The sequence below is a fragment of the Prunus dulcis genome, chromosome 4 (genome assembly GCF_902201215.1).
Source record: "Prunus dulcis chromosome 4, ALMONDv2, whole genome shotgun sequence".
NCBI classification, from domain to species: domain Eukaryota; kingdom Viridiplantae; phylum Streptophyta; class Magnoliopsida; order Rosales; family Rosaceae; genus Prunus; species Prunus dulcis.
In genome coordinates this window covers 21,118,310-21,144,318 of record NC_047653.1, presented here as the reverse complement: position 1 = coordinate 21,144,318, position 26,009 = coordinate 21,118,310, and the positions used below count along the sequence as shown (strand labels likewise).

The window sequence follows — 26,009 nt, the reverse complement described above, 5'->3', positions numbered from 1 at the left end:
TTTTGACTCGGGGGACTATAATGATCTCAACTTTTTGTTTATCATAATACAATATAATGTGAGGTGTGAAAGTTTTTGGATTTGTATTTTTGTATGTTGAATTTGACGGAAACCATGGCAGAATTGGGGGAGAAGAAGGCCATGGAAGGGAAGAAGGCTATAACCGAATTGGGGAGGAAGAAGGCCATGGCAAATCTGGGAAATTTGGGGAGCCGTTGGAACTTGGCATTTAAGCTTTTTTAATTATAAGTCATTTAAGTTTTTAGGGACTAAATAATTAAGTTAAAACTTGAGTAATTAAGAAGATGACGTGGCAAATTACATGAGTTGCCATGTCATGTGCCACATAATTTGGTGTCACAAAAGTTGGTAAATAAGTTGGTGCCTTTAAGATTATTGTTTTATGAAATGCAGGTAAATGCACATTGCCTAAATGTAGAGGCTCAGAATCTATTATATAACTCTTCATGTTATGTTGTTTTTGTTGTAAATTATAAGAAAGTGGAGCCCACATGTTGGAAGGCTCTGCCTACAAATAGAACACATCCCTCATTGTAATAGATAAGAAAAGAGAAATCTTCAATACAGATATCACTCTCTCTACTTTCTCTCTATCTAAATTCCCTCTCCAATTTCTCTTTAGTTTACAACAGTTTTGGTGTTTTGCTTGACTCGTGTTATGTTTCCGGATCTTTTAATGAAATATCATTTTGACCAAAAAAGAAAAGCTAAACCCAAGCATCGTCTTAAAATTCCCAAGAGACCAAAACCCATTTGATAAATCCTTTAAGAATTATTCAATCAACCACACAGTCGGCAGTCAAATTTATCCTTTAAATGCCCACAAAACTAAATAGGAAGGTTTGTGAGCGTACAATTAGGCCTACCTGCAGATTGAATAATTACTTCATGTGTTTGATTGATGGATTCAATTTCGTCCAACAAAGACCAGCCATTTGGTTTCTAATCGATTTTTTCCAATGTGACAATGAAATGTTCAAAAGTCCTGGCGTTTGCTTGATTCAACTTCAAATTAATCCACAAGGGACTTTTTGTGTTTGTTAAACTGATAACAGAGAATGCCAGAAGCCAAACAGAAAAGCTGATTCCGAGCTAGTTTAGCTCATTTTTTTCGCCTCGTTTTGGTATGTCTTGGGTATAGAGCGCTCACAAGTAGTTATAAAAAATTTAGCCCATATTTTCAAAAATATCAATTTTAATAAAAACTTTCAAATACAGCAAAAAAGTCACTTACATAGACTCGAATAACCTCAAAACTAATACCCACATAATCTTAAAAAGCAAAACCCTCTTAGATAAAAATTTGGAATCCTCTGTAACCCAAGGGGAAAATCGCTAACAGCTCTAAACTGAAAATTCACATGACACAGTTTGTAACAAGAAGAAGAAAGAAGAAAAAAGAGCTGATTTTTTAAATCTTGTTTGTTCAGTAAAATTGAGAAAGAATAGCCCTTAATTTGCATTTTCATACGGTGGATGATTCTAATATTACATTGCATGTAACAAACAATATTATACATCCTCATGCTGCTGTACTCATTCTACTCCTTTTCATCTCTCTACATATTATTACATGGATATAATTCTGTAATGGTTGTTTGTTTGTTTGGTTAGTTTGACTTGTGCTTCTTCCCACCAGTAAGAATACGTTGGATCTGAAGCCCTCGGCTGAAAGCTTGGTTGAATAGCAGCCTGGTCTGGAACTCTGAGACAAATGGGAACCATGCCAGAACAGCCACTGGTGCAAAGATAACCAGCCCCATCACGTATTCGTACCCTCTTGCTAGAGCTTTCACAGACCCCCACATTCCCAGGGCCTTCACCATTGGCTTGCATGCTTGTGACATCTGCTCATGCAAAAACACCATACTTAGTATACCCCAAAAGTTGTTTAACATGTAAAACTCAAGTACTAAATTGTTCTTCATACGTCATGTTTCCTATTTCCATTATGAGACCACAGTAAATACAAACGAAAGTAGATTTCAGATATGAGTGGCATGTACCAGTAGTAGCGCCCATCCAGTAGGCAAGAAGGCCAGCAAGCTAACAAAGATGTCACCAACAGTGAGACTAAGGAAACTAAAAAGCATCCCAAGAGTGACAACGAACCCAATAAACAGGAACAATTTGAGAAGTCTGAACATCAGCTGGAAATCTGCACTGAACCTTTTTCTACCCATGGACACAACCTGCAATTCAGAGGTTCACCACTCAGTAGAATAAATTTTTTGACATAAGATAATTTAACTTACAATCAGAAAGTACTTAAAGTTTGAAAACTAACCTTTAGGATGATCATGACAGCAACAATGACCAGCCACGACAGACCATAAACCTGGAATTTTAATTCTTCGTTAGAACCAAAAGAGAATAAATTAATTAATTATAGGAGTTTGAGCAAAACTTCTGCATTTGAATACTTTTCTTGAATCATCAAATTCCCAACGTAAAGACCTCCTAAGACATATTTAAGCAATATATGTAATCCCAATTCATCTACGCCTAGGAAAAGCACACAAGACTACTCTTATTTTCTTTTCAAAGCTCTTTTTATCATCCTTGTCCCAGCATTATGATCTCCTAGTACCTAAGGACCTTCCATATTAGCCCTGTTCTATAATCACATGATTTCCTTTTCTTTTTTTTCTTTTTTTTTTGTCTTTATCATCACATGATTTCCTTTCTTAAACCTTTATACATCCATTGCAGCAGCATCTAGGCCCAACTCAGTTCTTTTTACAGTTCCATTAGTTACAAGGAAAAAATCTAGATTTCAGTTCAGAACAAAGGATATAGCATGCAGACAAGAAGTTCTGAATGGCTGGTGAGCTTGAAAGAATTTGGAATTTGTTGCATCTTAGATAGACAAAGAAGCAAACGCGGAAGTTAAAAGAAAAGTAATAATGTTTACCATGATGCTTTTATCACGCCTGGCCACATTTAGATGGTACACAATTCCATATTGGAAGAGAAAGAAGCGCAGAGCAAGAACAATCTCCCAAAACCGTCCCAAAAACCCAGTGTACTGCAGGTGCTCCTGTTCCTCATCCCACCAGGACTCCCAGCTCTTGGTTGCGGGCACACCCATACCACCATGACTACTTATCCATTTTGACCAATCATCCCAATCTTCCACTATCTTTTGCCATTCAAATCCGGAAGGGTTAAATAGGAAGGGAGCAAACAGCCATGAAACCACTAAGAACCACATGGAGAATGTGACGAAGAGATATGATAATGAACCAGTCGCTGCTGAACCATAAATCTGATAAACTATAAGAAGCATCATAAGTTCAAGGCCTTTCACAAAGTGACTCCTTGAGTACATCCTGTAGTTCTCAGCAAACCTTTCATGCCGGACAACAAAGCCACGGCCAGTTGCTCTGTATTTAGCCCCGCCATGCAGGACTGTTCGCCCATAATAATGAACCTTTGTACCAAGAGAAAAGGTGAAGAAAACAGATGCTAGTTGCAGCTGCATAATTATCATGTCCCCTATTGCTGTTCTGAACCCTCTTTCTAGTCCAATTTCCATGATCATGGGCAAGGAAGTCAAAAGACCTAATTGGACAACAGATTGTGAAGCCATGGCTGATTGCAGAACATTATTTCCCCTGGTGGCAGCATAATTAACAATTGTCTTCTCCATTCCACTCAATGACAAGTAAAGTCTTCCGTATAAGAAAGCATAGACTGTAAGGACAACCAACTGCATAACAAGAAAACGCTCATGTTAGTAAGAAAAAGCAAATAGAATAGAAATGAAAGTGAATCCTCAGTTGTTCCATTACCCTAAGAACTGTGCTTTCCAATATTGGATTCACACCAAGATAGTTTTTATTGGAAACGTGATGGATGAGTGAGGAAGAGTGGTTTGGGAGATGTAATAAAGGATAATGTAGGACAGTATAGCATAACTTTTGGAAAAAATTGGAGATAGTTTCCATATTTTTTTATCAAGTACAACTGAACCACACTGCCACAAACAGTGGATCAGTACAGATCAACCACCTACTATTTATGTAATGTAGCAATTGATACTGAACACTCCACAACACGTACGCTAATTACTTGTCTTCATCAAATGGGAGAATAGACAGTGGGACTAACTCTTGACATTAAAAGACATTAGGAAAGTGGTATATTATCAATGGTAACCGTAGAGGCAAGGAGATGCCATAAAACATGTATATAATTATGGCTTCCCCACATTTGCTAACACAACAGGCTCTAATACATAGAAGCATGAAAAGTTCATGGTAATTTATTTACTCCGGTTCATTAATTTGAATGAATCAACTTAAGTCCAGTTCACCAAAACTATTTCTAAACATATTTGAGGATGATTTCACTGGAGAATAGAAAATTAAATAAATGCAGTAATATTCTAAGACTAAAAAGAAACAAAAGGTGAAAATGAAAAAGCAAGGATTACCATTGCGCTGATATAAAACCCTATTGTCGAAAAATAAAAGGACATCATTCGAAAGAAGTCAAAACGGTGCCCTAAGCGGTAGATATCCCTGCTAAGTGTCTGCTCTCCATTACCACAAGCAACTTTAGCTTCAAAGAGAGAGATTTGATTGAGCCCAACATCTCTACCCTTCCCAACTTGGATATACTCATGGTGAGTAACATTCCCTCGCCTTAACGTTGAGTTAAAGCCTACATAGGAAAAACTCATATCATAAAGCATGCATGGAAGATGTGCGTGTGCGCCGGCACACATTTATGCATGCGTGTGTGCATGCGTGTTGTATTCAAGAAGGTTACCAGCAAAGATGTCCTCGCTCAGATTGATGCCACGGGAAGCCTTGCTCATGCCACCACGAGTAATGTGGAAGATTCTATCAAAGACATCTGGGTGTCCATAGTGGAACCGAATCCTAAACCAACAAATAGTTTATATATATCAGATGAATTTCATTTCACAACATCCAGAGAAATGAATAATAGTTCCCATTTCGTCCAGAACTGATGCCCAAATATTCAACATGGTCAAAGAAAAAAGAAAAGAGTGACCTGAAGATGGAAAAGAAAAGGAGACTGGAGAAGAAGGGTAACATGAGAGAGGATAGATAGTTCACTGTTTAATAACCCTACATAATTCAGATCACCAACTGCTACTTATATCAACAGACAGAAACACACCTCCAAACTATGGCAACATTCATCTGCTAATGAAGTCTCATCTGAAATGCTTCTGGCAAAATGTACTACTACTCTATTTTAAAAATAATTTAGATCTGTCTAAACAATTGCCTTGGATTACTTTGTTAAATAATGAAGAGAAAACTTACTTCAAAGGTCTTGCAAGAACTCTTTGACCTATGGTCACAAAGCTCATTTCTTGATTTGACATAAACCAGGCCAATGAAGAAACACTGCAGTTCACAAGTAGAAATCAAATTTATTATGAGTACAAGATATAAATGTAACAATACAATGTATAGCTGGTAATAATTAAAAGTAACAAACCTTCCAGTAAAGATATGCTCACGAACACCTAAAATAGAAGGTGGACGCACTCCATGGTCCTCATTAAATTCTTCAAGAAGGTTCCGCATTTTAAAAGCTTCTTCTAAGTAATTGTCCTACAAGAAATTGTAAAAGTCAAACATTTCAGTTGGCATGAAAATCTAAAGAGAAACAATCATAATTTCAGATTCAATAAATTTCACCTGGTTCATGTCAATGGCCTGAAGAGCTTCTCCTCGAGTAAAAATTATAGCATGGTTCTGGTTTTCAGGTTTCCCTTCCCCAATCTTTGCCGAACCCGGCAATTTTATACGATATATTTCCTTTGGAGAATTAAGACAATAATCAGTGTTTTAGGTACAAGCAAGCAACATAGTGGTTCTGTTATGAGGTCAAAGGATTACCTGGTCATGATTGTCAACAGCTTTAACCAACACAGAATAGTAAACCTTTTGGACCTTTCCACCACTCTCTCTCTCTTCAACTTCATCAATATATGCAACCCGAAGAGAGGGATTACTGTAGGAGAACAACGAATAAGAATCTTCAAGAATAATGAGCTCAGAAACACTAACTTCAAGGGATCAAATTGCAAAATATTCTGACTTATCAGGCAGAGAACATACTTAACCATCAGATTCAAGATGTCTGTTGCACGTCGATCTCCGCTTCTTTTCTGATTGCCATAGTTTTGGCAGGTAGCAACATAGGTGAATTTAAGGTCAGCCACTGCTTCTAATTGAGCATAAAGGGATCTCTGGCTTTTCCTTTCTTCCTCTGATGGAACCGTGATGGCTTTGTAGCCATCTAGTATCTCTGCTTATAACTAAAAATGATCAGAAACCAACACATTTACCTCCAAAGTAACAGCTTCACTAGACTGCTTACAATGAAAAGATTGAAAAAAAATTGAAAATGGAACATAATATGCACACCAAAATCCATACATGACAAGAGAAAACCAAACAAATGCCCCCAGAAAATAATATGGCTTTGTAGCCATCTAGTATCTTGCATACTTAAGTAAGGCAGAGATCTTAGGCATGATGATGGCACTAGATTTTATACACGTTAAATTCTTCTTTCTTTTTTCTTTGACTAGTTGAACATTATGGGAGAAACAGATACCATGCTCTTAGTCTTACCGTTTTCAGTAGCCATGTCAAGAAAAGCCTGAAGCTTCAGAGCTCGTCGGTAATACATCATTCCTCTGACTGCAACGCCATAACAAATTAGTACCAGAAATAAAACTTCATAGAGAAGATGATGATGGATCAAATACCTGTCCTGCAGAGAGTTTGTCCTCGTAAGGAGACCCAATGACGAAGCTGCAAAACATTTTCTTCATTTTCCCATATTTCACTATCCTTTTTACAATTAAGTCGCTCCATGAAGTTATTCCATTCATCTAGAAAAGTCACAAAATGACAGTTACATCATTTACCCATTGACTTCAAAGGATTCAAGCATACTAAAGACAGTTTTACTAACCTGGGAATATCTTCTGTAAGTAATATATGATTGATACACCATCTTCATTTTCCATCTCAAGGTCAGTTTTGGAATATACAGTCTCCTCACTGTAGTATGGGGTCATGATGCTGTCAATGGAAACAATGTAATATAATGATTATGTGATGGAGAAGACATGTGAAAGCTCAAAAGCTTGGCCTGTTATTAAGGATATTGGCCCATCGAAAAACCTAAAAGGTTTCATGTCTTAAATGATATATAAATAAATAAATAAAAGTTTGAGTAACTTTCAATTGAATACCCAAAAAAAAAAAAAAAAAAAAAAAACCTATTCTCCCACTGATTAAAGATTAGAAGGAGAAACCAATCACAAATCTGAAATCCTCAGTTGATTTGAAATCAATGCTAACTAAAGAAAAGGGGCAAGAGCACCTTTTGAACAAGCTTTTATGGCGGGAGGTTTTTTTCGTATCAAGAGTGTGTTGGGGGGGGGGGGGGGGCGCGGCAGGGAAGGCGGATTGGATTGAGAGGCGATGCCTATGCCTCTTTATCTTTGGCCATTTTGTAATTCTTGATGTTTTTTAATGTTCCAATATTTTAAGGGTGTACATATTCAAAGATCTACCATATCTAATGATTTAAATTCAAGTGAGCAAAATAAGAATCAAACAATTCGGTTTAAGGAAGAATTGACCTATAAACAAACCTGAATGAAAGCATTTTACGGACTCGGGGAGCACGTGGCATATCCATGAACAGTGAATTTGTAAAAAATGCAATCCTTCTCCGCGCTTCAAGGTTTGTTGGTACGTCAATGGCAGATTCCTTAACCGTTAATAGCAGATAGAGGCGTCTTATCTAAAATGATAATCAGCCAAAAAAGGTGTCATCTTTCATAGAATTAGCTAGCATAGGATTATTTCTGAAAATTAAATTACTTAAATTATTTTGAGTTGTTCTAAATATGCGTACCTGTTCTTCCCACTGTGCTGTAACTGGAGGAGGGAACACTATTGCCGGTTTTGCATCAGTGCCAGCAAAGAGTTGCCTTCCAGAGTCCTTGCTACTATGACCAACTTCAACCAACTCTCTACAAAATATTACACGAGAAAATTCAAGCACTGTTTAAGATTTATAGTGGAAGCATTCAAGCATTAGGATTATCCAAGTAACAAATTAAATATTTTACTCCAAATTTAATGTTACTAAAGTTTACCAACCGGATCTCATTCACCATCATATCACGAGTGACTACCTCCAGCATATCTTGAAGCAACAACACCACTGAAGATAGCTTGGATGAATCAGCGTCTTTCTGCAACATGAAAGAAAGTTGTAAGTTTCTATTAACATAACGGCCAAGAAAAGTGAATTCTTGAGATTTAATGTTTCTTTCGTTTATGACTCACCAAGATCCCCACAAGCTCTACAAATTTCTTGCAGAGAGTGGGCAAAGAACCCATTCTAAAATTTACAAGAAATGTATTCTTTGAAATGTTACTTTCAATTTCCTTAACGATGATGCCAATTATCCTGTGAAATAATAACCCAATCAGAAATTTTATCAATGATCAAAGTAAGATGAATTTAAAATTGTTCTTGAATAATCTACACCGACTCAACAAAAATAAATTGAACGCAACCTTCAAGTGGTAGTCATACATCATATTATGAGAACCCCAATTTATAGCATTCAAAAATCACGAACTGAATCTCAATTTATAGGATTCAAAAATCACAAACTGAATCACTGTCAAGAGAGTCAACCCCGTAAAAGATTTTTTATCTAATAACACAAAGAATCCAGCACTAAATAACTTGCAAAAAATGACAACAAAAGTGGAACCACAAAACATTAACTATAGAGGACACAACTGAATTAACCACAAAACTATCATCCATGAGAGGGGGATGGGACCAAAGATGAATGATGGGAAGATTTTAGCAAAAACTAAAGGCTCTAAATACTGTTTGCATGAAATTATACAGGTCTGAAAATCATTTATCAATGTTTGGGAATTATAACTTGAACACAAATATTTAACTAATGAAAAACAATGTAGCAGTAACAACCTTTTCTCATTTTCTCCAACTACCAGAGCACCAAGGACATGTTTGAAAGATTCATAGCATTCAATCACAGCACATTTCATATATTCATCCGCACATATCCGCTTCCAGAGATCGGAGTCCTTGGATTTAAATTGTACTGCCATATCTAATGCTACTGGGATCTGTAAAGGTAGACAAAGTCAACAATAAAACCTAGCAACAAAAACAAGTTTCAAAGGAATTGTCCTTACTTTGCTAGCAAGCAAGAAGGGTGGCCACTGAATTATCTTCAGGCTGGGATCTGATGAATAAGGAACCAGCAGCAAATCCATTTCCCTGAAGTAAAAGAAACCCAATTTAGTTTTACCTCATGATGAATAAGAGGCTGAAGAAATGAACAATATAACTATGTTGGGGAGCATTTCCTGTCGCAAATGATATCTTCCTCACGAAAGCTACATATCACTTCATTCCACAACTGAGCAAACTTTGCAGCTTCACTTCTCCTGCTTGCTGTAATCTACGGGCATGAAATCACCAATGCTAACTATCAATTTGCTCATTTCAGGGTGTGCTAATTATAAACTGCTTAAAGATTATATTCAAGTATGAAAGTTGTAAAAACATTAATCAACCTCCACAAAACGCTTTGAGAAAGAGAACCCCCTTTTGGCTGACTTATCCGAAGGCACTAGATATGTGTTGAATGCACCGGGCAGAGACTGGAACCGTGATCTCAGCATACCTAGGGTTCGAATCTGTAAAAGGCAAAAAATGTATGAATACCAAACAGAGACAAATTAAAGATGAGGCATATAAAGACTACTTTTCAATTAGAATACACCATGATGATAGTCATGTTCTTGATAGCAAATACGTATGAAAAAAGCCTTCAATAACATGGACTACATGATTGGCTTAAACAACATAAATATATGCAGCTAAGTATGCTATTTATTTGGCTTAGGATATGATCCATCTTAATTGCTCTCAAACAAGTCTGACAAATTGATATGGGAACAACACCAATATTGAAAATTTGAAACCAGAAAAAATTTCTTATTGAGATTTTAAAAACTAAGATTCAATTCTCAAAGCCAGAATCCAAATACAGAAGTATGCAAGAATGGGACCCAATTTATCTACTTTTTTTCTTTTGGAAAAAAAAAATAAAGCTAGAAAAATTGGCCAAGATATCGTGTTCAGTAATAAAGAATGACAGAGCAGAAGTCAGCCAGTTCTATCTCGACAGATGTCAGACAGATTTTATCTTCCCTGATGTATAATTTCATGAATGCACAATATGACACAAGGTAACAAATAATTTCAGAAGAGGGAAAAATAGTGCGAGAGAGAGAGAGAAAGAGAGAGAGCAGAAGGATCACCTCTCCCAGACGATCAAATGCTCCAACAACACCACCATATATAGTCTGAAAGATAGCATACCATATTTGAGTGTCCAACAAATAAACCTGCATTGAATTCGTGAAATAGTTTGAGATGGTTTATTGAAGAAATGTGACAAAATTACATCCTGACAAACTCAGAAAACTAGCAAGATTATTCAAACATGGGGAAGATATACATAACACAGACCAAGATTACTGGTGCCCAGAGTGACACAACCGCTCCATAGTTGTTTTGAGCTGCATCAATAAAAGATTAGCATAGAAGTGCAAATAGAAAATCATGTAGAGACTGAAGCAATTGAAAATGATTACCGTTAGGGAAAAATTCATGCCATTCATACTCTACGCGACGAATGTTCATAATATCTCTTGTTGGCTTCACCAGAGGTTTTATCTGCAGAAAAGACAGACAGCAAATTAAGAACACAATAATTGATCATTACATAATTCATTAAGAAAAATCTAAAAAATCATAAAAAATTTAAATTACATCTCACCTGGATAAGATAGCTTACTGTAAACTTGCAACCCAAAAGCAGCACCCAAAAAATGGTATACCTGAAAATTGCATAGGAAAACAGAACACAAATCTCAAACAATCAACCCAAAAGAAAAACGGAAAGTACATATAGTTGGGGTGAAATTCGGTGCATGTTCCTCATCAAACTCACTTTATAAGGGAAAATTGACTTTCATGCATTCCCCTCCCAACATAGATTCTTGGCTGCAGAAAAATAAAGATTAATCAATACCATTTTTTACAGTTTAGTTGGAAACGATTAATTTTTTTATGCAAAAGGAATATAAGGATTTAGTTTGGATTCAAATATATTAAAAAAACAAAGAAATTTCACTGACTTAACAAGAGTTTTTTTTCACAGAAAAAAAAATCGCATAAAAAAGTGCGTTGAAAATAATATCAAGTAAATTCTTTAAGTACACTGAGTAACTAATGTCAAAAGTAAGGGAAGCTAACTTAATGAATCCAAATAGATTACACCAAGTAAGTAAACTGTGCAAGTACATTTGAGTTAAAAGATAAATATGTGAATCCTTTACCAGGAAAAACTTATTATGAACTCCAAGCTCTTGGTTTCATACTAGGTTTAATCATATGACAAACTATGACGAGAAAAAAGGATTTTGGATACTACACAGTATTTTCGTCTCATGCATTCGGATGGTCTAGCCATTTGCCAGCATCAATCACAAGATTATACCATGACACACTGTCATCCGCTAAGTCAACCCCAAGTAAAATATAGCAGAAATCATGCAAGAAAATTCAGGAAAGAAAAAATCAAGTTAAACAGAAATACCTGTGACCACCACAATAGGAACCTAATGATGTGCCAGTCTGAGTTTTCAATCCAACGCCGGAGCAGCGGGAACAGGAACAAAACTGCTGCGAGTAAATTTGGCAGCAAATATACTGCAACAGCCATGATATACAAAGCAGGAACACCATCTATTTTTTTAAGGAACGAAAGTACATCTAAAATTTGTTTAGGGGCATCCTTGAAGGAATGCACATAAAACAAAGGAAGAATGACTGCCCATGCAAGACTAACAATTATCTTGAGAATATTTCTCAGCACATCAATGAACCTCCACCTATGATATCCCGGGAAGTTCAAAACAATATCCAAAATACCTACATCAAAATGAAAAGTAGATATGAACAAATTAATATAAACCTTACTTGAGTACAAATTTCCATTTCCATATGAACTCGAAGAAAAACAAGCTTAAGAGAATGCACATGGAACAGTGGAAGAATGAGTGAAAAACTCAGAAGAAGGTAGGCAAGGAAGTACAAAGGAACAGCATTAGCAACATCCAATGTGGACAATGCTTTCTACAACACAATGGATAGAAAACTATTCAGCTTAGGACAATTCTTTAGATACTAGTCTATAACTACTAATCAACAAGATTCAAATTTCAATTCACTTCCTCTTTTCCCCTCCTTTTCTATGAGGCTAAAATACACCTAGTCTCCTTCCCATGTTTCCTCTCTCAATGGAAAAATTCATATTTCTTTCAAATCACTTTTTCTATATGAAACAAAAATTCATTAAAATGAGAGAAAAACAAGAAAGACAATGGACTAGAGAACTCTTAAACAGCAGGAGATAGTTGCCCAACATAGGGCTCACTAACTTCAATTGCCTCTATTGGAGGCTCGCTCCAGGCCAACAACCTTAAAAACAACAGATAACCAGCAAAGAAGCAAAAGACACTAAAAATAGCTGCATTCCAATTTGTAAAAATTCCAAAGAAATAAGTATCCCTAAACTCAGAAGAGATTGAAGCCCATAGAAATGCCCAAAAGAGAACCCTCTCCCACAAACAATCAATCTCCTCACCCCTCATATTGTCAAATATCTTTGTATTCCTCTCCACCCAATTGTCCCAAAAACAGCCATCACTGCGCATCATCCCAGAACCATAACCTTCTTCCTCAAACCAAAGAACTTATGCCTCTCACAAAATAGACCAACACAGATTGGTCTCCCTGAACAGCTTTATCCAGAGGGATAAGGCAGCCAGACAGTGCAGGAAAAAATGGTGCATACTCTCGATTCCATCTTTGTACATCACAGACCATTGAGGAAGGAGACAAAGAGAAGGTCTTGTCCTCTGAACTACATCACAGACTCATGGGGTCTTCTCCCATGAGCAATAATCCAAGCTAGCAACCAAACCTCTAGAGGTATTTCAACCTCCAAATTGCATATGATGAGATGAAAGGAGAAAGAGAAGGGCTATCCATCAAATAGGGAATACAAGAAAGGCCCCTGATGACTCCATATATTATACAGGCAATCATAGTGAACAGGGGGGACTCCCCTGTTTGACCTCAAAACGTATATGTGAACCATATTGCCTAACCCACAGCACTTATTTGACCTCGAAACTTCTGGTTTTGAATATTTATGAGGAGTTTCCCAGAAAACAAAGTGTTTAGTGACCAGGTGAGCAGAATCCCCCTTCGATATGGACAAAATTAAAAAAGATTTCACTGGAAACACGTCTACACTCAATTCTATGCGTAACAATATTTTTGTAAGAGCTAAACTATTATATCAATCAGCCAGAAAACTAGAGAATACAAGAACAAAAAACCCTTCTAGTATCATCCAAAAATTTAAAAATTTTGATCTTTACATCTTCATTTATATAGTTAATGAAAGGCCATTTTTCATAACATTCTTTTTCTTTTCGTGCCCAACATCATACAAAGAATAAAGCTTCACAAAGTATGGTGAAACTTCTCAGAAATTAATTATTGCCTTGGGCACATAATAGCTCTTGTAGTGTACGGACATAGATACAATCTGCTTACCAATTAGAAGTACTATTTGTAAAGTAAGACATATTTGAGAATTCAAGTTTCAAGTAAGAATGCCATACTTTGAAGGACACGAAGAAACGCCGCTGTGATGAAAATACTTGATAGGTCTCTTAGGACATCCTTTTGAAAAATATCCAATGGTGAAATCCCTCTAAAAGCAATAATGAACATGGCCTGTTTTCCAGTTCCAAATTATATATTATTGAAACAGGCAGTCATAGTTAACAGGGGACAAATGGTGTCCCATTTAGAATTTCTATTCTGTTGTAAATACCTGTAGAGCCAGTATATAAAAGGTCCAAAATCGATCAAAACTTCGAAAAATGTGCCAAAATGTCCGAGTTTCAATAAAATAAGATTTTCCTGTGCTTCCAGATTTTCCTCTAGAGCCCTTTCTTCCCTGGAACGAGATTTCTGTTATGAAAGAACCAGAAAACTAACAAAAGAAAAGTAGCGGCAATGGCTCGGAATGTAAGAGTACCTGTGCCAAGTCACGCGTTGATTTAAAAAAATCACCATCATCACGCATGGGCCAACCAAGAGAGAAGCAATCAGATGACCTGAAAATATGTAAATTTAAATCAGAATCATCTTAATTATTCAACAGAAATAAGAGGCCCTAAATAAATAAATAAAATCCCCGTCTTTTACACAAACCAGAAATATTCATTAAGATCGTCATAGTTGCACCAAACTGGGTGAGGAGCTTTTCCATTGTCACTCTTCTTGGCTTCCTGGAAAATCATTAAAAACACCGTCATGTATATAGCATGAAGGCCCGAAACTTGATAACACCCACATGCTTATGAGGCAACGTACCTTCTCAATTACACGATATAAGGGGGTTATAACTTTCCGCAAAAAAGCCTCATCATCCCCGCCATATGAAGGCTTTATATTTTCCCCAGTAACGATGCTTACATTTCCAGCCAATAGGCCATGGAGTTCATATGCCATCTGAATGTATAGTAGGCGTCATTGTGTAAAATATCAACACATAATTTCCATAAGAAGTCCAGAAATAGATTAACCAACAAGGAATCCCACAAATATTACATTATGAAAAATATAGCATAGACATTCTGGCATAAAGCGGACATTCCCTGCTTCACCCCAGATGAGAAGATACAAACCCATGTATAGTATCTTCCTCTGCTGTATTTCTTGCTGACCTTGGGGTAGCCTACATTGAACAAGATTTTGTACATTTCAGGAATATATAATGCAAAACAAACATAAGATCCAAAAAGTAAAGCATAAAGTAAAAATAAAAAATTTGAAACACACACCAATTAAAATTGATGCAGATACTGTCATACCTTAAACTATGTTTTCGTCCCAAAAATTTACACCACGTTTTGTAGTTCTTAAAAAGTTTTCCCATAACTGCATCAACAGCTCGATCATCAAGCTGCACAAAATAGATGAGCTTAATTAAAGGCCAGGAAGAGTTGAAAGGCATGCAAAGGGAAAATGTTTCGTAAAAAGGGAGTGCTCTGAACTCAGTAGAGAAAAGCATTTCGACATTCAAGTTAGCAAGAGGATTTAGAGAAAGGAATTCAAAAGATCACAAGGAAAGATTATACTGGACCACATGCAATGGCATGAGCATAACAAATTCTGTCATGCATCTACATAATTGATGTGGTTACTATCAACATATTAGATAAATCATAAAAGTAAAACTGCTGCAATGAAAATTTAAATTGAGATAACCAGACATGCCTTGTTAAGAGGTTCAGGTTTGGGATGAAGCCTTATATGAGTATTCGCAAGTAGCAATATCAAATGCTCCCTCTGGTTCCTGACATTGTCTTTCTGTAACCACCAATATAGACCACTGTGTTAATCATTATTTCACAGTCAAAGATTGAATCTTAACCAATAAAAGAGCTCATTGTTATACATGCCTGGAATCCAAACATGGCCCTTAGCCAATCAAGGAGATCCAGATCACCAGCTTTCTGCCTGCTCTCGAATGCACTAGGCCAGTTCAAACCACGAGTATTCCAAAGTGCACCCACTGCAGCCTTAACCTTTAACAAGTAAAAAAGAAACAAAATTTAATAAATCCAGAAAATTCACTGATAAGAATATAAGATGTCAAAGTATATCACCAATAAAAGAATGAAATACCTCTTCAAGCTGCATGACAGACTGTGTAGCACCAGCAGAATCCAAAGGAAGAATGTTATATGGAGCGTAAATTTCCGTCTTTTCTTGGACATCTCTAGCAGCCGCAATAATCTGCTCACAGCATTGAAATACTTTTGCAAATTAAATTATGGCCAAAGATGATACATGCAGTGAATGCCTAATTCAGGTACAGGACATACATGTAATTGAAATTCTGATCTATAATAGAACAGCTAAATAAAATAATAATGGAACTAACCTCGGGAGCAACTTCCTCCACTTTCTCAGTCTTGTTAACAGCGCAAAGCACTTCAAAAAGCACTCCTGCCGTCTGGTAGGCTTTGCCCAGTTGGGCTCTGCTCAGAATTTGGAATAAAAGTTCCAATTCAGTATACAATTAATACAAGGTACTATGAAAACACTAGTATTTCAAAATTTAACAGAAAAAGAAAAGAATCATAGTAATACTAATAATAATAATAATAATAATAATGAGGGAGAGGAAATGCAGAAGGATACCTATCTGCCTGCTCCCCCTGGTCAAGAGATCGAACATATTGCTCATAATACTGCTGATAGAAGCTTTCAATTTCTCTGGCATCTGTCTTCTTAACCCGAGAAGCAAGACTGGACGCATTGTCCTGACTCAAACAAATTTTACATCAGCTTCAATGCCAAATATAATACAACAGGTTAGACAAATTTCAGAGCTTCATTTTCTATTGGGAACTGAGAATGACAAGGCACTGATCAAAGCAAAGAAGAGAGTGTTATTCAACATGAAGCCAGCAGAAACCCAGTGAAAAAGTCCTCTGCCCTCTCATTAAAATCCAATTTACCACCCCATTTGAACTCATCCCTTGGCAATCATCACCCACAGAATGGAGAAATAAGAAATCCAGTAATGGAACTTGTAAACAAGTTCAAATGCATACGAGCTACGAAAGAAATTAGTGAAATTTGAAGAAACGTGGTATATGAAACAGCTACCAATTTCTCTTCTCTGGTTCTGGATATTGACTGGGTAACGGGTTAGGGTAAATTTGGGGAAGGCAAGACTCAGAAAGGTAAAATCTTCGGACACAGTTAATTTCATAATTAACCACCTGGCTAATTAATTAATTAATGATAGGAGTTTTAAAATAGGAGGGGCCCGGTCTCAAAAACAAAAACAAAAAAAGGGACGGCGGGCCCAAGCCATAGCAATTAAATCAAACAGCGTCCAAGCATTGTGGCATGAACTTGAGCACATTAGATTACGACTCTCCTTCATCACCTTTCAATTTCAGTATATACGGTATATTTCTCTGCTCGTTCATCGAAACATCTTCCCGCCACAGGTGATAAATCAATAATTCAAAATTAATTAATGATCCAATAATTCCAAAATGAAAAATGAGATTTGTATTAATTTTATTATATGAAAAAACCAGAAAAAAATAAGAGAAATTAGGCGTAGGGGCTTACCCTCTCCAGTCGTTGGAGAAGCAAGGTCTTGAACTGCCTGACACCACGGCCACTGGAGCTGGGATCCAATCGGTGTGCCTTCTCAAAAGCATAGAACCGACCTTAACATTTTCACAAACACATTGCATTCATGATTCATTCAAACGGACCGTTATTAAGAATTTATTATTTAATTAATATCAACTCAAAATTTTGAGAAAATCAATTAATTAAGAAATTAGTTATTGAATGTTATTGATTGATTTGTAGATGAGAGAGACGTACAGAGATAGGCGACGCGAGGACGCTCTCTGTCGATCTCGTTGGCGACGCGGAGAATGGGAGCGATGGAGGCGAGGGCGGATGGGACGACCTCATTGTCGAAGACCTCCGTAGAGAAGGTGGTGGTGGCGGCGCTCCTTGACGGCCTTCTCGTCAGCCCCTGCGGGCCTGGCGGATCCAAGTTGGACATCAATCAATTAATCTCTTTCGCCTCTGTTTCTCTTTCTTCTGATCTTCTCTCTGTACTGGTTTTGTTTGAGTTTTGGAAGACGACGAAGACGTATAGTGCGCTTCACTCGGCTATTGCCCTAGCTAGCCATGTAGCCACCTCCCTACACCAAACCAACGCATTCCAAGAAGGAAACAATTAACTGCAATGCAGAGCTCTGTTTGGTTTCCGAGAAAATAACAGAAGGAAAATTCAAATTTTCCTTGCTAGCTTTGGTTGCTTAAAAACGAAATGAACAAATAGGAGAAAAAGAGGAGAAGGAAGAAGAAGCAGCTGAGCGATGAAGAACAAACTCTATATTTCTATGTAGCAATGTGTGGTATGCGTACGGACAGTTTACAGATACGGAGCGAGAGAGAGAGGGGCCAGCTGCGGTAGGAAAAAAGGGGACCGTACGGTTCAGTTAGGAGAATAACACGTGGCGGAATACGAGAGGACATGGAGTGGTGTGGCTATATTATTTTTTGTTTCTTTTTTCTTTATTTTAATTTGTTATTATAAATATATATATAAAAAATTCTAAAGAAAGGAGATGGACGGGCATCGTTTTCGGAGGGTTTTGGATGGTTAAATCTTTCCAACCTATTTTTGTCTTTTTCTTTTTTGGGTTATTTAATTGAACGCTTCAGCTTCTCCGTCTAGCCCTGATTGGATCTCCGTTTTTTTTGCGTTGCTACACAAACAAACTTCACTCAATCTCCAGCTGTAGCCAATTTTCAATGTACCCAAATTAGCATACCTAAATCCAAAGCCTCTGCATTGTTGCAGCCTAAACTTGGCATTTGCATACCTAAATCAAAGCCTAGCTAATTATTGTGTGCTTGTCACTATTAATTTGTTACTTCTTTACACTATGTTTACTTAATTTCCTTAATTCACTTAAAACCAATTATCAATGCCTACAAACCTACGTACATCCACCTAACCAATTTTTGACTCGGAGAGGGTTCAATTTATTTTTCCATGGCGGCAGAGCTATAAAATTTTACCAACGGTTAAGACATTCACAACATGATTTAGACCAGTTGACTGGTTAAGATAAGTTTATAATTTTTTTATCATATAATTTGTTTCAAAGTAACAAATTGTTATTGTTTAAATAAAAAATAGAAGTTTAAAATATAAAAAAACCACTCTCGAGGGAGGGGGTATTGAGAATGACAGACAAAGAGAGAATTATTATGAAAAGGGGGAAGGTTTGATAAAGGAGCCTTTTAGCTCTTATGCTGAATTGTTGGTGTCTACAGCCCCACCGTATAGAATGAACAAAGACAGGCATCAAGTAATAGATAGAAAAATGGTGGATGGTAAGGCGGCTTGGGTGGTGTTCGGTTGGACAGGGTATGGCCGAACGCAATAGTTGAGCAGATGGGTCCAAATCCCAAGCACAAATACTGAATTTTTGTAACTGGAATGCAATGTATGGGGAAAAAAAAAAAAAAAGAATACTAAAAACACTTTCAAGTTGTTTTTTTCAAAAATAAGGTAATTTTGAAATCAAAAAATGAAAACTGTTACCAAACATGTTTTCCAGTTTTCAATTGTTTTTATTTTTATTTTTTTAAAACGAAAATGAAATGGTTATCAAATGACCCTTAGATTTTGTGACTTTTAAATCTTTTGTTTTAGTGTTTCTATTTCTACCCCCATGTTTCCCCACCCACCTTATCTTTAAAATTTTAAAGACAAATATACTTTTTTTTGAGAAATGGATTTCATTCATAGAACCGAAATAGCGTACATAGAACGACAAAATTTAGTGGCCTCATTAAAATCTTCCTAGAGAACAACCCCAAGATAGGAAAGAGCACCACACATGTCATACACTAACAAGAGAGTCTGATACAGTCACTTTATACCAATACAAAAGCAAAGCAAAACAACACTGACATAAAGACCTCCGACGAAAACACTTCAACACAACCCAATTGTCAAAAGAATTCTACTATGAAATCATAGTCCTTTGCACAACCACAAGATAGTGAGAGCATCTAACAGATAACACACCAAAGCTCCAGAAAGAAAGAGAGAACCTACAAACCACACCAGCTCTATCCACATCTAATAACAAATGGTGCTGGAAATAGAGAAGTCTGCAAGGAGCAACATAAGAGAAGAGACAAAGCACAATGAACATGCTAGAAAAGTCCTCAAAGACACACCGTGTCATCCCAACACTGACAAGGAAATCTCTTATGAATCCATAGTCCTTAAGATAGGCGAAGAGTCAAAGATGTGCTGAGAGGATAACTGAGAAAACACCATGCAACAATAACAAAACTGGCCTCAACCACTTAACTTGAAACCGAGTATCAGGCACAAAAGCATTCGCAGGATGCCAAGCCCACAAATGCTCTAATTACACATTAAGGAACACTCCTAGGAGACTCCATTGGACCAGTTGTAGGGAATATTGTAGGAATGGTGTTGTGTAGAGAATTCTAAAAACTCTACAACCAAACTTTGAGAGTATAAATCCCCTAGCAAGCCATATCTAATATGAAATCAAAGTAAGAGCGGAAGCATTAAATAAACTAGGGATTCATGCAAGTCTCATTTGGTCCCAACCTTTATAAGTATATGAAAGTGTGCACGAAAGACTCTCTAAATCCTATTTGAGAGAAAGAAAAGATGTTCATACCCTTGGAGCGAATCTTGAAACCAAGAATGGTGTTCAAGTAGAGGGAGTGGTCCCTTTGTTGTTGGCCCTCCCTTTGATGTTGATTCTCCACCTTGTAGCTCTCCAAATAGGTACAAAGATATGCACCTCCCCAAAGCTACTCTTCACCAAGGATTGAATGGGATGAGAGAATGAGTAGATAACAAGTGAAGAGTGGTGCTAGAACCCTCACTTGATGTGATAGATTGAAGGGGTTAGGGAGAGAGAGCTTGATGTTTTCTCTCTTCCAATTTCACCAACTTGAAAACCCCAGGATGATAGGATTCCATAGCTAGACACTTATAGGATCAAAAATGTCACAAGAGTGACAAAAATGCCCCCAAACCCTAGTATAGCCACACACACACCCCCTCCCCCCTTTGTGTGTCATCTTTTGCTATCTTGGTCCAACACATTAATCCTATAATGTGTCACATATGTGCCTAAGTCCATATGGTCAAATCCCTTTTGAATTTTCAAGTCATATAGGACCTTTAATTAAAGTTTCATAACTTTAATTGAATAATTAAATTAATCTAATCAATTTAATTACTCTAGTGACTTGACTAATTCAATCACTCACTTGTCTAACAAGTGTTGGTCCCGGTCATCCCTAGTTGACCATGTCAAGTGTCGGGTCAATTGTTTGACCTTTGACTTTTGACTTTGACCTTTGACTTTCACATTGACTTTGACCAAGTCACAAAATCATTCATTCTCTTCATAATTTCCCATATCAATTCCTTTTCGGTGTGCGATCTTATAGGTTCTAATTAGTGTGGCAGTGGGTATGAATGATTCACTCTGAATCAAGTGTGAATTGTATCCCTCCATACAATTCTCCCTATTGGTGAGGCTAATTATAATTAGTCCTTACAAGGCTTCCACAAGCCATGAGTGACACCTAACATATGTCATGGCTACCCAAGCTAAAAACAATTCATTTAGAGAACCTAGTCAGTTTGTGATTACAATGCAATTCGATCATTCTCTAATTCAATCCTCTATGTCATATTCTCAGGATATGGTAAACTTGTGTCAAAATCCATAATATGACTTCTCTAGTTTATATGATTCAATTTGATGAAATAGCAAACGTTCTTGCTTCTCTTTCAATCCAACACTTTGGCCAAAGATTCACGAATCATATCTTTAGAGTATTCTCTCTTCTTAGAGCAAGTCCAGCAGCAAGAGCTGGACTCGGGCTAGGGGGGTTTGGGAAAAAAATGGGTTTCCAGCAGCGTGAGGCAGCCCGGGCAAGAGCTGGGGGCCACAAGACTAGGCTTGCCCGAGGGCGAGTTCTGCCCGAGGGCGGTGACGTCATGGCTGACGCCAGCCTGGCGTCAGCCCTCCAGCGTTCGAAATTTTTTTTACCGTTAGCGCGTGCATTGCACGCGCCAACGTTAAAAAAATTTCAAACGACGCGCTACAGTAGCCGCCAACGGCTACATTCCACGTGGCAGTCTATTGGCTCTCCGATTCTTTTTTTTTTCTTCAATCCAACGGCAGCCAATTTTTCTGCAATAAAAAATTGAAAAAAAAGTCAAATTTTTTTTAAAAAAATACACACAAAATACTGAATTTTTTTTGTATAAATACCAACCAATACTCTTCACTTTTAACACCAAATCCTCTTACATTTTCTTCTCCTTCTACTATTATTCACTTTCTCCTCAATATTTATTCAATTTCTACTCAATATTTTTTCACTTTCAAGTTGTATTTTTGTCTTTCATATTATGGGTTCTTCTACTGAAAATGGAGGGGCATGGAGCATGATGGAAGATGTTAGCTTGTGTGAGGCTTGGGTCCAAGTTAGTCATTGTCCCGTAACGGGCAATGAGATTAAATTTTCTCATATGTGGAAAAAAAATTCATCAAGCATTTTGTGAAAGGGCAATTGGTTCTACACGTACAGAAATGACATTATCCAGTAGGTGGAAAGTTCTTAATAAAGAGTTGGCTAAATGGAGAAATGCCTTAGCAAAAGCGATGGACAACCATCGAAGCGGAGAAAACCTTAGCAGTGAGGTAAATTATTTGTCATTTTCCTTCTATTAATTTCTATGTCATATTAATTTTTATTTAAATGTTTCTTGCAATTTATATATTTTGTTAATATGTCTCTAGTTTTTTTTTTTTTTTTTTACATGTTGCATTTTTTTAAAATTTATTGAATTTGCATTAGTTTTTTTTTACATGTTGCATTGCCAATATTTTTTAAAGTTTCTTGCATTTCCATTTAATTTTTTTTTATAGATTATGCAAGCACAAATGTGGTTTGGTGCTACTGGTCAAGGGAAAAAAAGTTTCAACCATACCCATTGTTGGGAGGTGGTGAAGACTTGTAAGAGATTCCAAATTATTCCAACCGGTCCGACGGTAGTCTTGAACAAGACTCCACTTCATGAGACGCCGGCATCGGATTCACCTATGGATTCCCCGATGAGTCAAGACTCACCCATTGAAAAGGAGCCAAGGCCTATTGGGAGGAAGGCGGCAAAGGCGAAGAGAGGGAGTAATTCTAGCAAGAATGCATCTAAATTTTTGGAGGAACTTTCAAAGCACCAAGCCATGAGAATTGAAATGGACTTGAAACAACAAGAGCACGATATGGCTATTCAACTAGAATATGCAAAAGAAAGGGAGTATGTATGCAAAGAAAGGGAGTATGTACGCGAACAAAACATTGAAAAAAAAAGATCGGGAAACCATGGCCATGGATACAAGCCATATGTCCCCTGAAACAAAACAATTTTGGAAGCTAGAACGAAAGGATGTTATGAGACGAAGACTTTTTCGTGACGATGGACCTAGCAACACGGATTGGTTAAATGATGAAAACCATTAAAATAGTTTGCTTGCCTTTCATGTCTTAGTTTACTTGCCTTTGATTTCATTGTATTTTTTTGTTTTGTTTAATTCATGTATTTTATTTTATTAGTTGTATTGCTTTTCTTTTAGTGAATAAAGAAAATATTCAACAAAAATCCTTTTTATTCAAAACATTCCATACATAAAAAACAAACCACAACCAAAGCAAAAAAAATAAACAAACCATAACCAAAGCATAAAAAATAAACAAACCACAACCAAAGGATAAAAAATAAACAACCCACAACCAAAGCATAAAAAATAAACAACCCACAACTAAAAATAATAAAGTATAAAAAAAAAACAAAGCATAACTAAAAATACAACATAAACATAATAAATTAAAAAAAACTTCTTCACTTCACTTCATTCACCTTCATTGCCTTTCACCGCCCATAAATGCTCCATCAAGTCAACTTGACGGTGTTCATGAATATACGACGATTGCATCTCCGTGTAGCGATCAATCATAAGGGGCATGAAACTACCGCCTCTAACCAACGGTTCATGCTGCACTGGTTCTCCATTTGGCCCCACTGGTTTTTCATAAATTCGTGTTAGGGCCGTGTCCATGGGATTTGGTTCATACACTTCATCAACATCGTAATCATATTCATCTTCCACAATCATGTTATGGAGGATGATACAAGTCATCATTATACTCCTAAGCACCTCCTCGTCAAATAGACGTGCCGCGCCCTTGATAATAGCCCACCGGGCTTGAAGGATACCAAAGCACCTCTCAACATCTTTTCTGTACCCCTCTTGATAGCGAGCAAAATTTTTTTGCTTATGGGATCGGGGATGTGGAATTGTTTTCACAAATGTTGTCCACCTCGGGTATATGCCATCAGCTAGATAATACCCGTTCTGGTAGATGGTATTGTTAATTTCATATGTGATATTTGAGGCTTCACCTCTCAAAACATCATTGAACACCGGGGATTGACCTAAGACATTCAAATCATTTTGAGATCCGGCAACTCCGAAGAAGGCGTGCCAAACCCATGTATCAAAACCAGCAACTGCTTCCAGGATGATACTTTTATGCCCTTTTCTATTTCCGTAATCCCCTTGCCAAGCAGTTGGACAATTTTTCCACTACCAGTGCATGCAGTCAATGCTACCAATTTTGCCAGGAAATCCTCGAGACTCAGCTTTTTGGAGAAGTCGTTGCAGGTCCCTGGGCGTAGGTCTGCGTAGGTAGTCTCTGGTGTACAGAGTTTCCACTACATCACAAAATCGCACCAAGCTCTCCAAAACAGTGGACTTCCCCATCCGAGCAATCTCATCCACCTGATCAGCAGATGAATCATACGCCAACATTCGTATCACAGCTGTGAACTTCTGCTCTGGAAGAAGTCCCAAATTTCCAACACAATTTCTCTTTTGAACAAAATATTCATCATAATTGCAAATATCATGCATGACTTTATTGAACAAATGGGGTTGCATTCTATATCTCCCTTGAAAATGAACATCAGAGTACAGAGATTGTGGGATAAAATAATCTTCCATAAGATTCTTACCCCGAGAATGTCTATGTATGTCCACATTTGGGCGACGGCCTTCTCGTGAACCACGGCGACCCTGGTTTTCTTCCTCCAGCAAAGCAACTGCTATGCCAAGTTGCTCATCTAGTTCTCTCTGCGCTCTTTTGCTTGCAGCTCGTCTACGCATTCTTTCTCTAGTTTCTCACTCTTGCCTCTCCAAAACCTCTTGCATGTCTGCCATTGAGAATGGAGAATGAAATCTAAAATATGAGAAATGGAAATGTAGAGAAGAACTAGTGTGGGAGGTATGAGCTGAACCTCTGGTTTTATAGAAAAATGTACACATATAGATATGACACGCGGCGCAATCTTAGAGGGTGAAAATCTTATCTGAAATTTGAAAATTGAAAATTATCTGAAATTTGAATTTCGAAATGTATCTGAAATTTGACATTTTGAATTTATCTGAAATTTATATGAAATTTGAAACCGAAAATCTTATCCGATATGAATAGTATTGACACGTAGGAACCCAAAAATCTTATCCGAAGATATTATCCAAATTAATTGTTTAAGTAAACAAAGTTGTGAAAAAAACAAAAAAAATGAATAGTATTTGCCATGGCAAGCCTAAACTGCTGGAAACACACTTTGCTTAGGGGGGCTAGGGCAGCCACTATTCACGTGAATAGTAGCTGCCCTAGGGCTCCCCTTGCCATGGCAAGGGGCTAATTGGTGGAAATGCTCTTACTAAGAGCAGAGATTCCTTGTTGTACATTTACCTGTTTCTGCGTACACGCTGAGAATCTTGAGGAACACCTTTAAGTCACATCATTTTGATACGATTGTATAGTATTCTCAAAGAGAAACAACATATACACAAGACAACTATGATGTCTCGGGTCTAAGGATTAATTTGCATTATCACAACTTAGAATTCTTTGTTTGACACTTATGAGTAAGACTTCCATAAAAGAATTCTAGAGTTGGTCGCGTTCAGTGGACTCCATCTTCTATGGAGCACCTACACATTAGTCTCAATTTCTCTACACGAATGACTTGAGACTAGTTATCCTCCCAATTGAGCATACATAAA

General features: G+C 37.1%; 1 protein-coding gene and 1 non-coding gene across 2 annotated transcripts; both read right to left on the bottom strand.

The window, feature by feature from the left end:
- Positions 1–1,411: 1,411 nt before the first annotated feature.
- LOC117623773 (callose synthase 5) lies at positions 1,412–18,323 on the bottom strand. The gene is given in 42 exon segments (XM_034354746.1): positions 1,412–1,868; positions 2,028–2,213; positions 2,309–2,359; positions 2,936–3,733; positions 4,460–4,689; positions 4,798–4,910; positions 5,325–5,408; positions 5,503–5,618; positions 5,706–5,825; positions 5,907–6,021; positions 6,129–6,318; positions 6,648–6,716; positions 6,785–6,910; positions 6,994–7,103; positions 7,682–7,833; positions 7,948–8,065; positions 8,196–8,290; positions 8,385–8,508; positions 9,049–9,209; positions 9,279–9,363; positions 9,453–9,547; positions 9,663–9,785; positions 10,413–10,499; positions 10,624–10,673; positions 10,749–10,830; positions 10,934–10,994; positions 11,108–11,160; positions 11,756–12,090; positions 13,854–13,968; positions 14,069–14,194; positions 14,276–14,354; positions 14,452–14,528; positions 14,614–14,751; positions 14,851–14,977; positions 15,114–15,205; positions 15,520–15,612; positions 15,705–15,830; positions 15,931–16,041; positions 16,190–16,286; positions 16,450–16,571; positions 17,398–17,498; positions 17,662–18,323. Coding segments are annotated over 42 exon segments (5,808 nt in total). The 5' UTR covers positions 17,849–18,323; the 3' UTR covers positions 1,412–1,580.
- LOC117626831 lies at positions 6,639–6,719 on the bottom strand. The gene has a single exon (XR_004585650.1). It is a non-coding gene; the product is annotated as a small nucleolar RNA J33 (small nucleolar RNA).
- Positions 18,324–26,009: the final 7,686 nt, after the last annotated feature.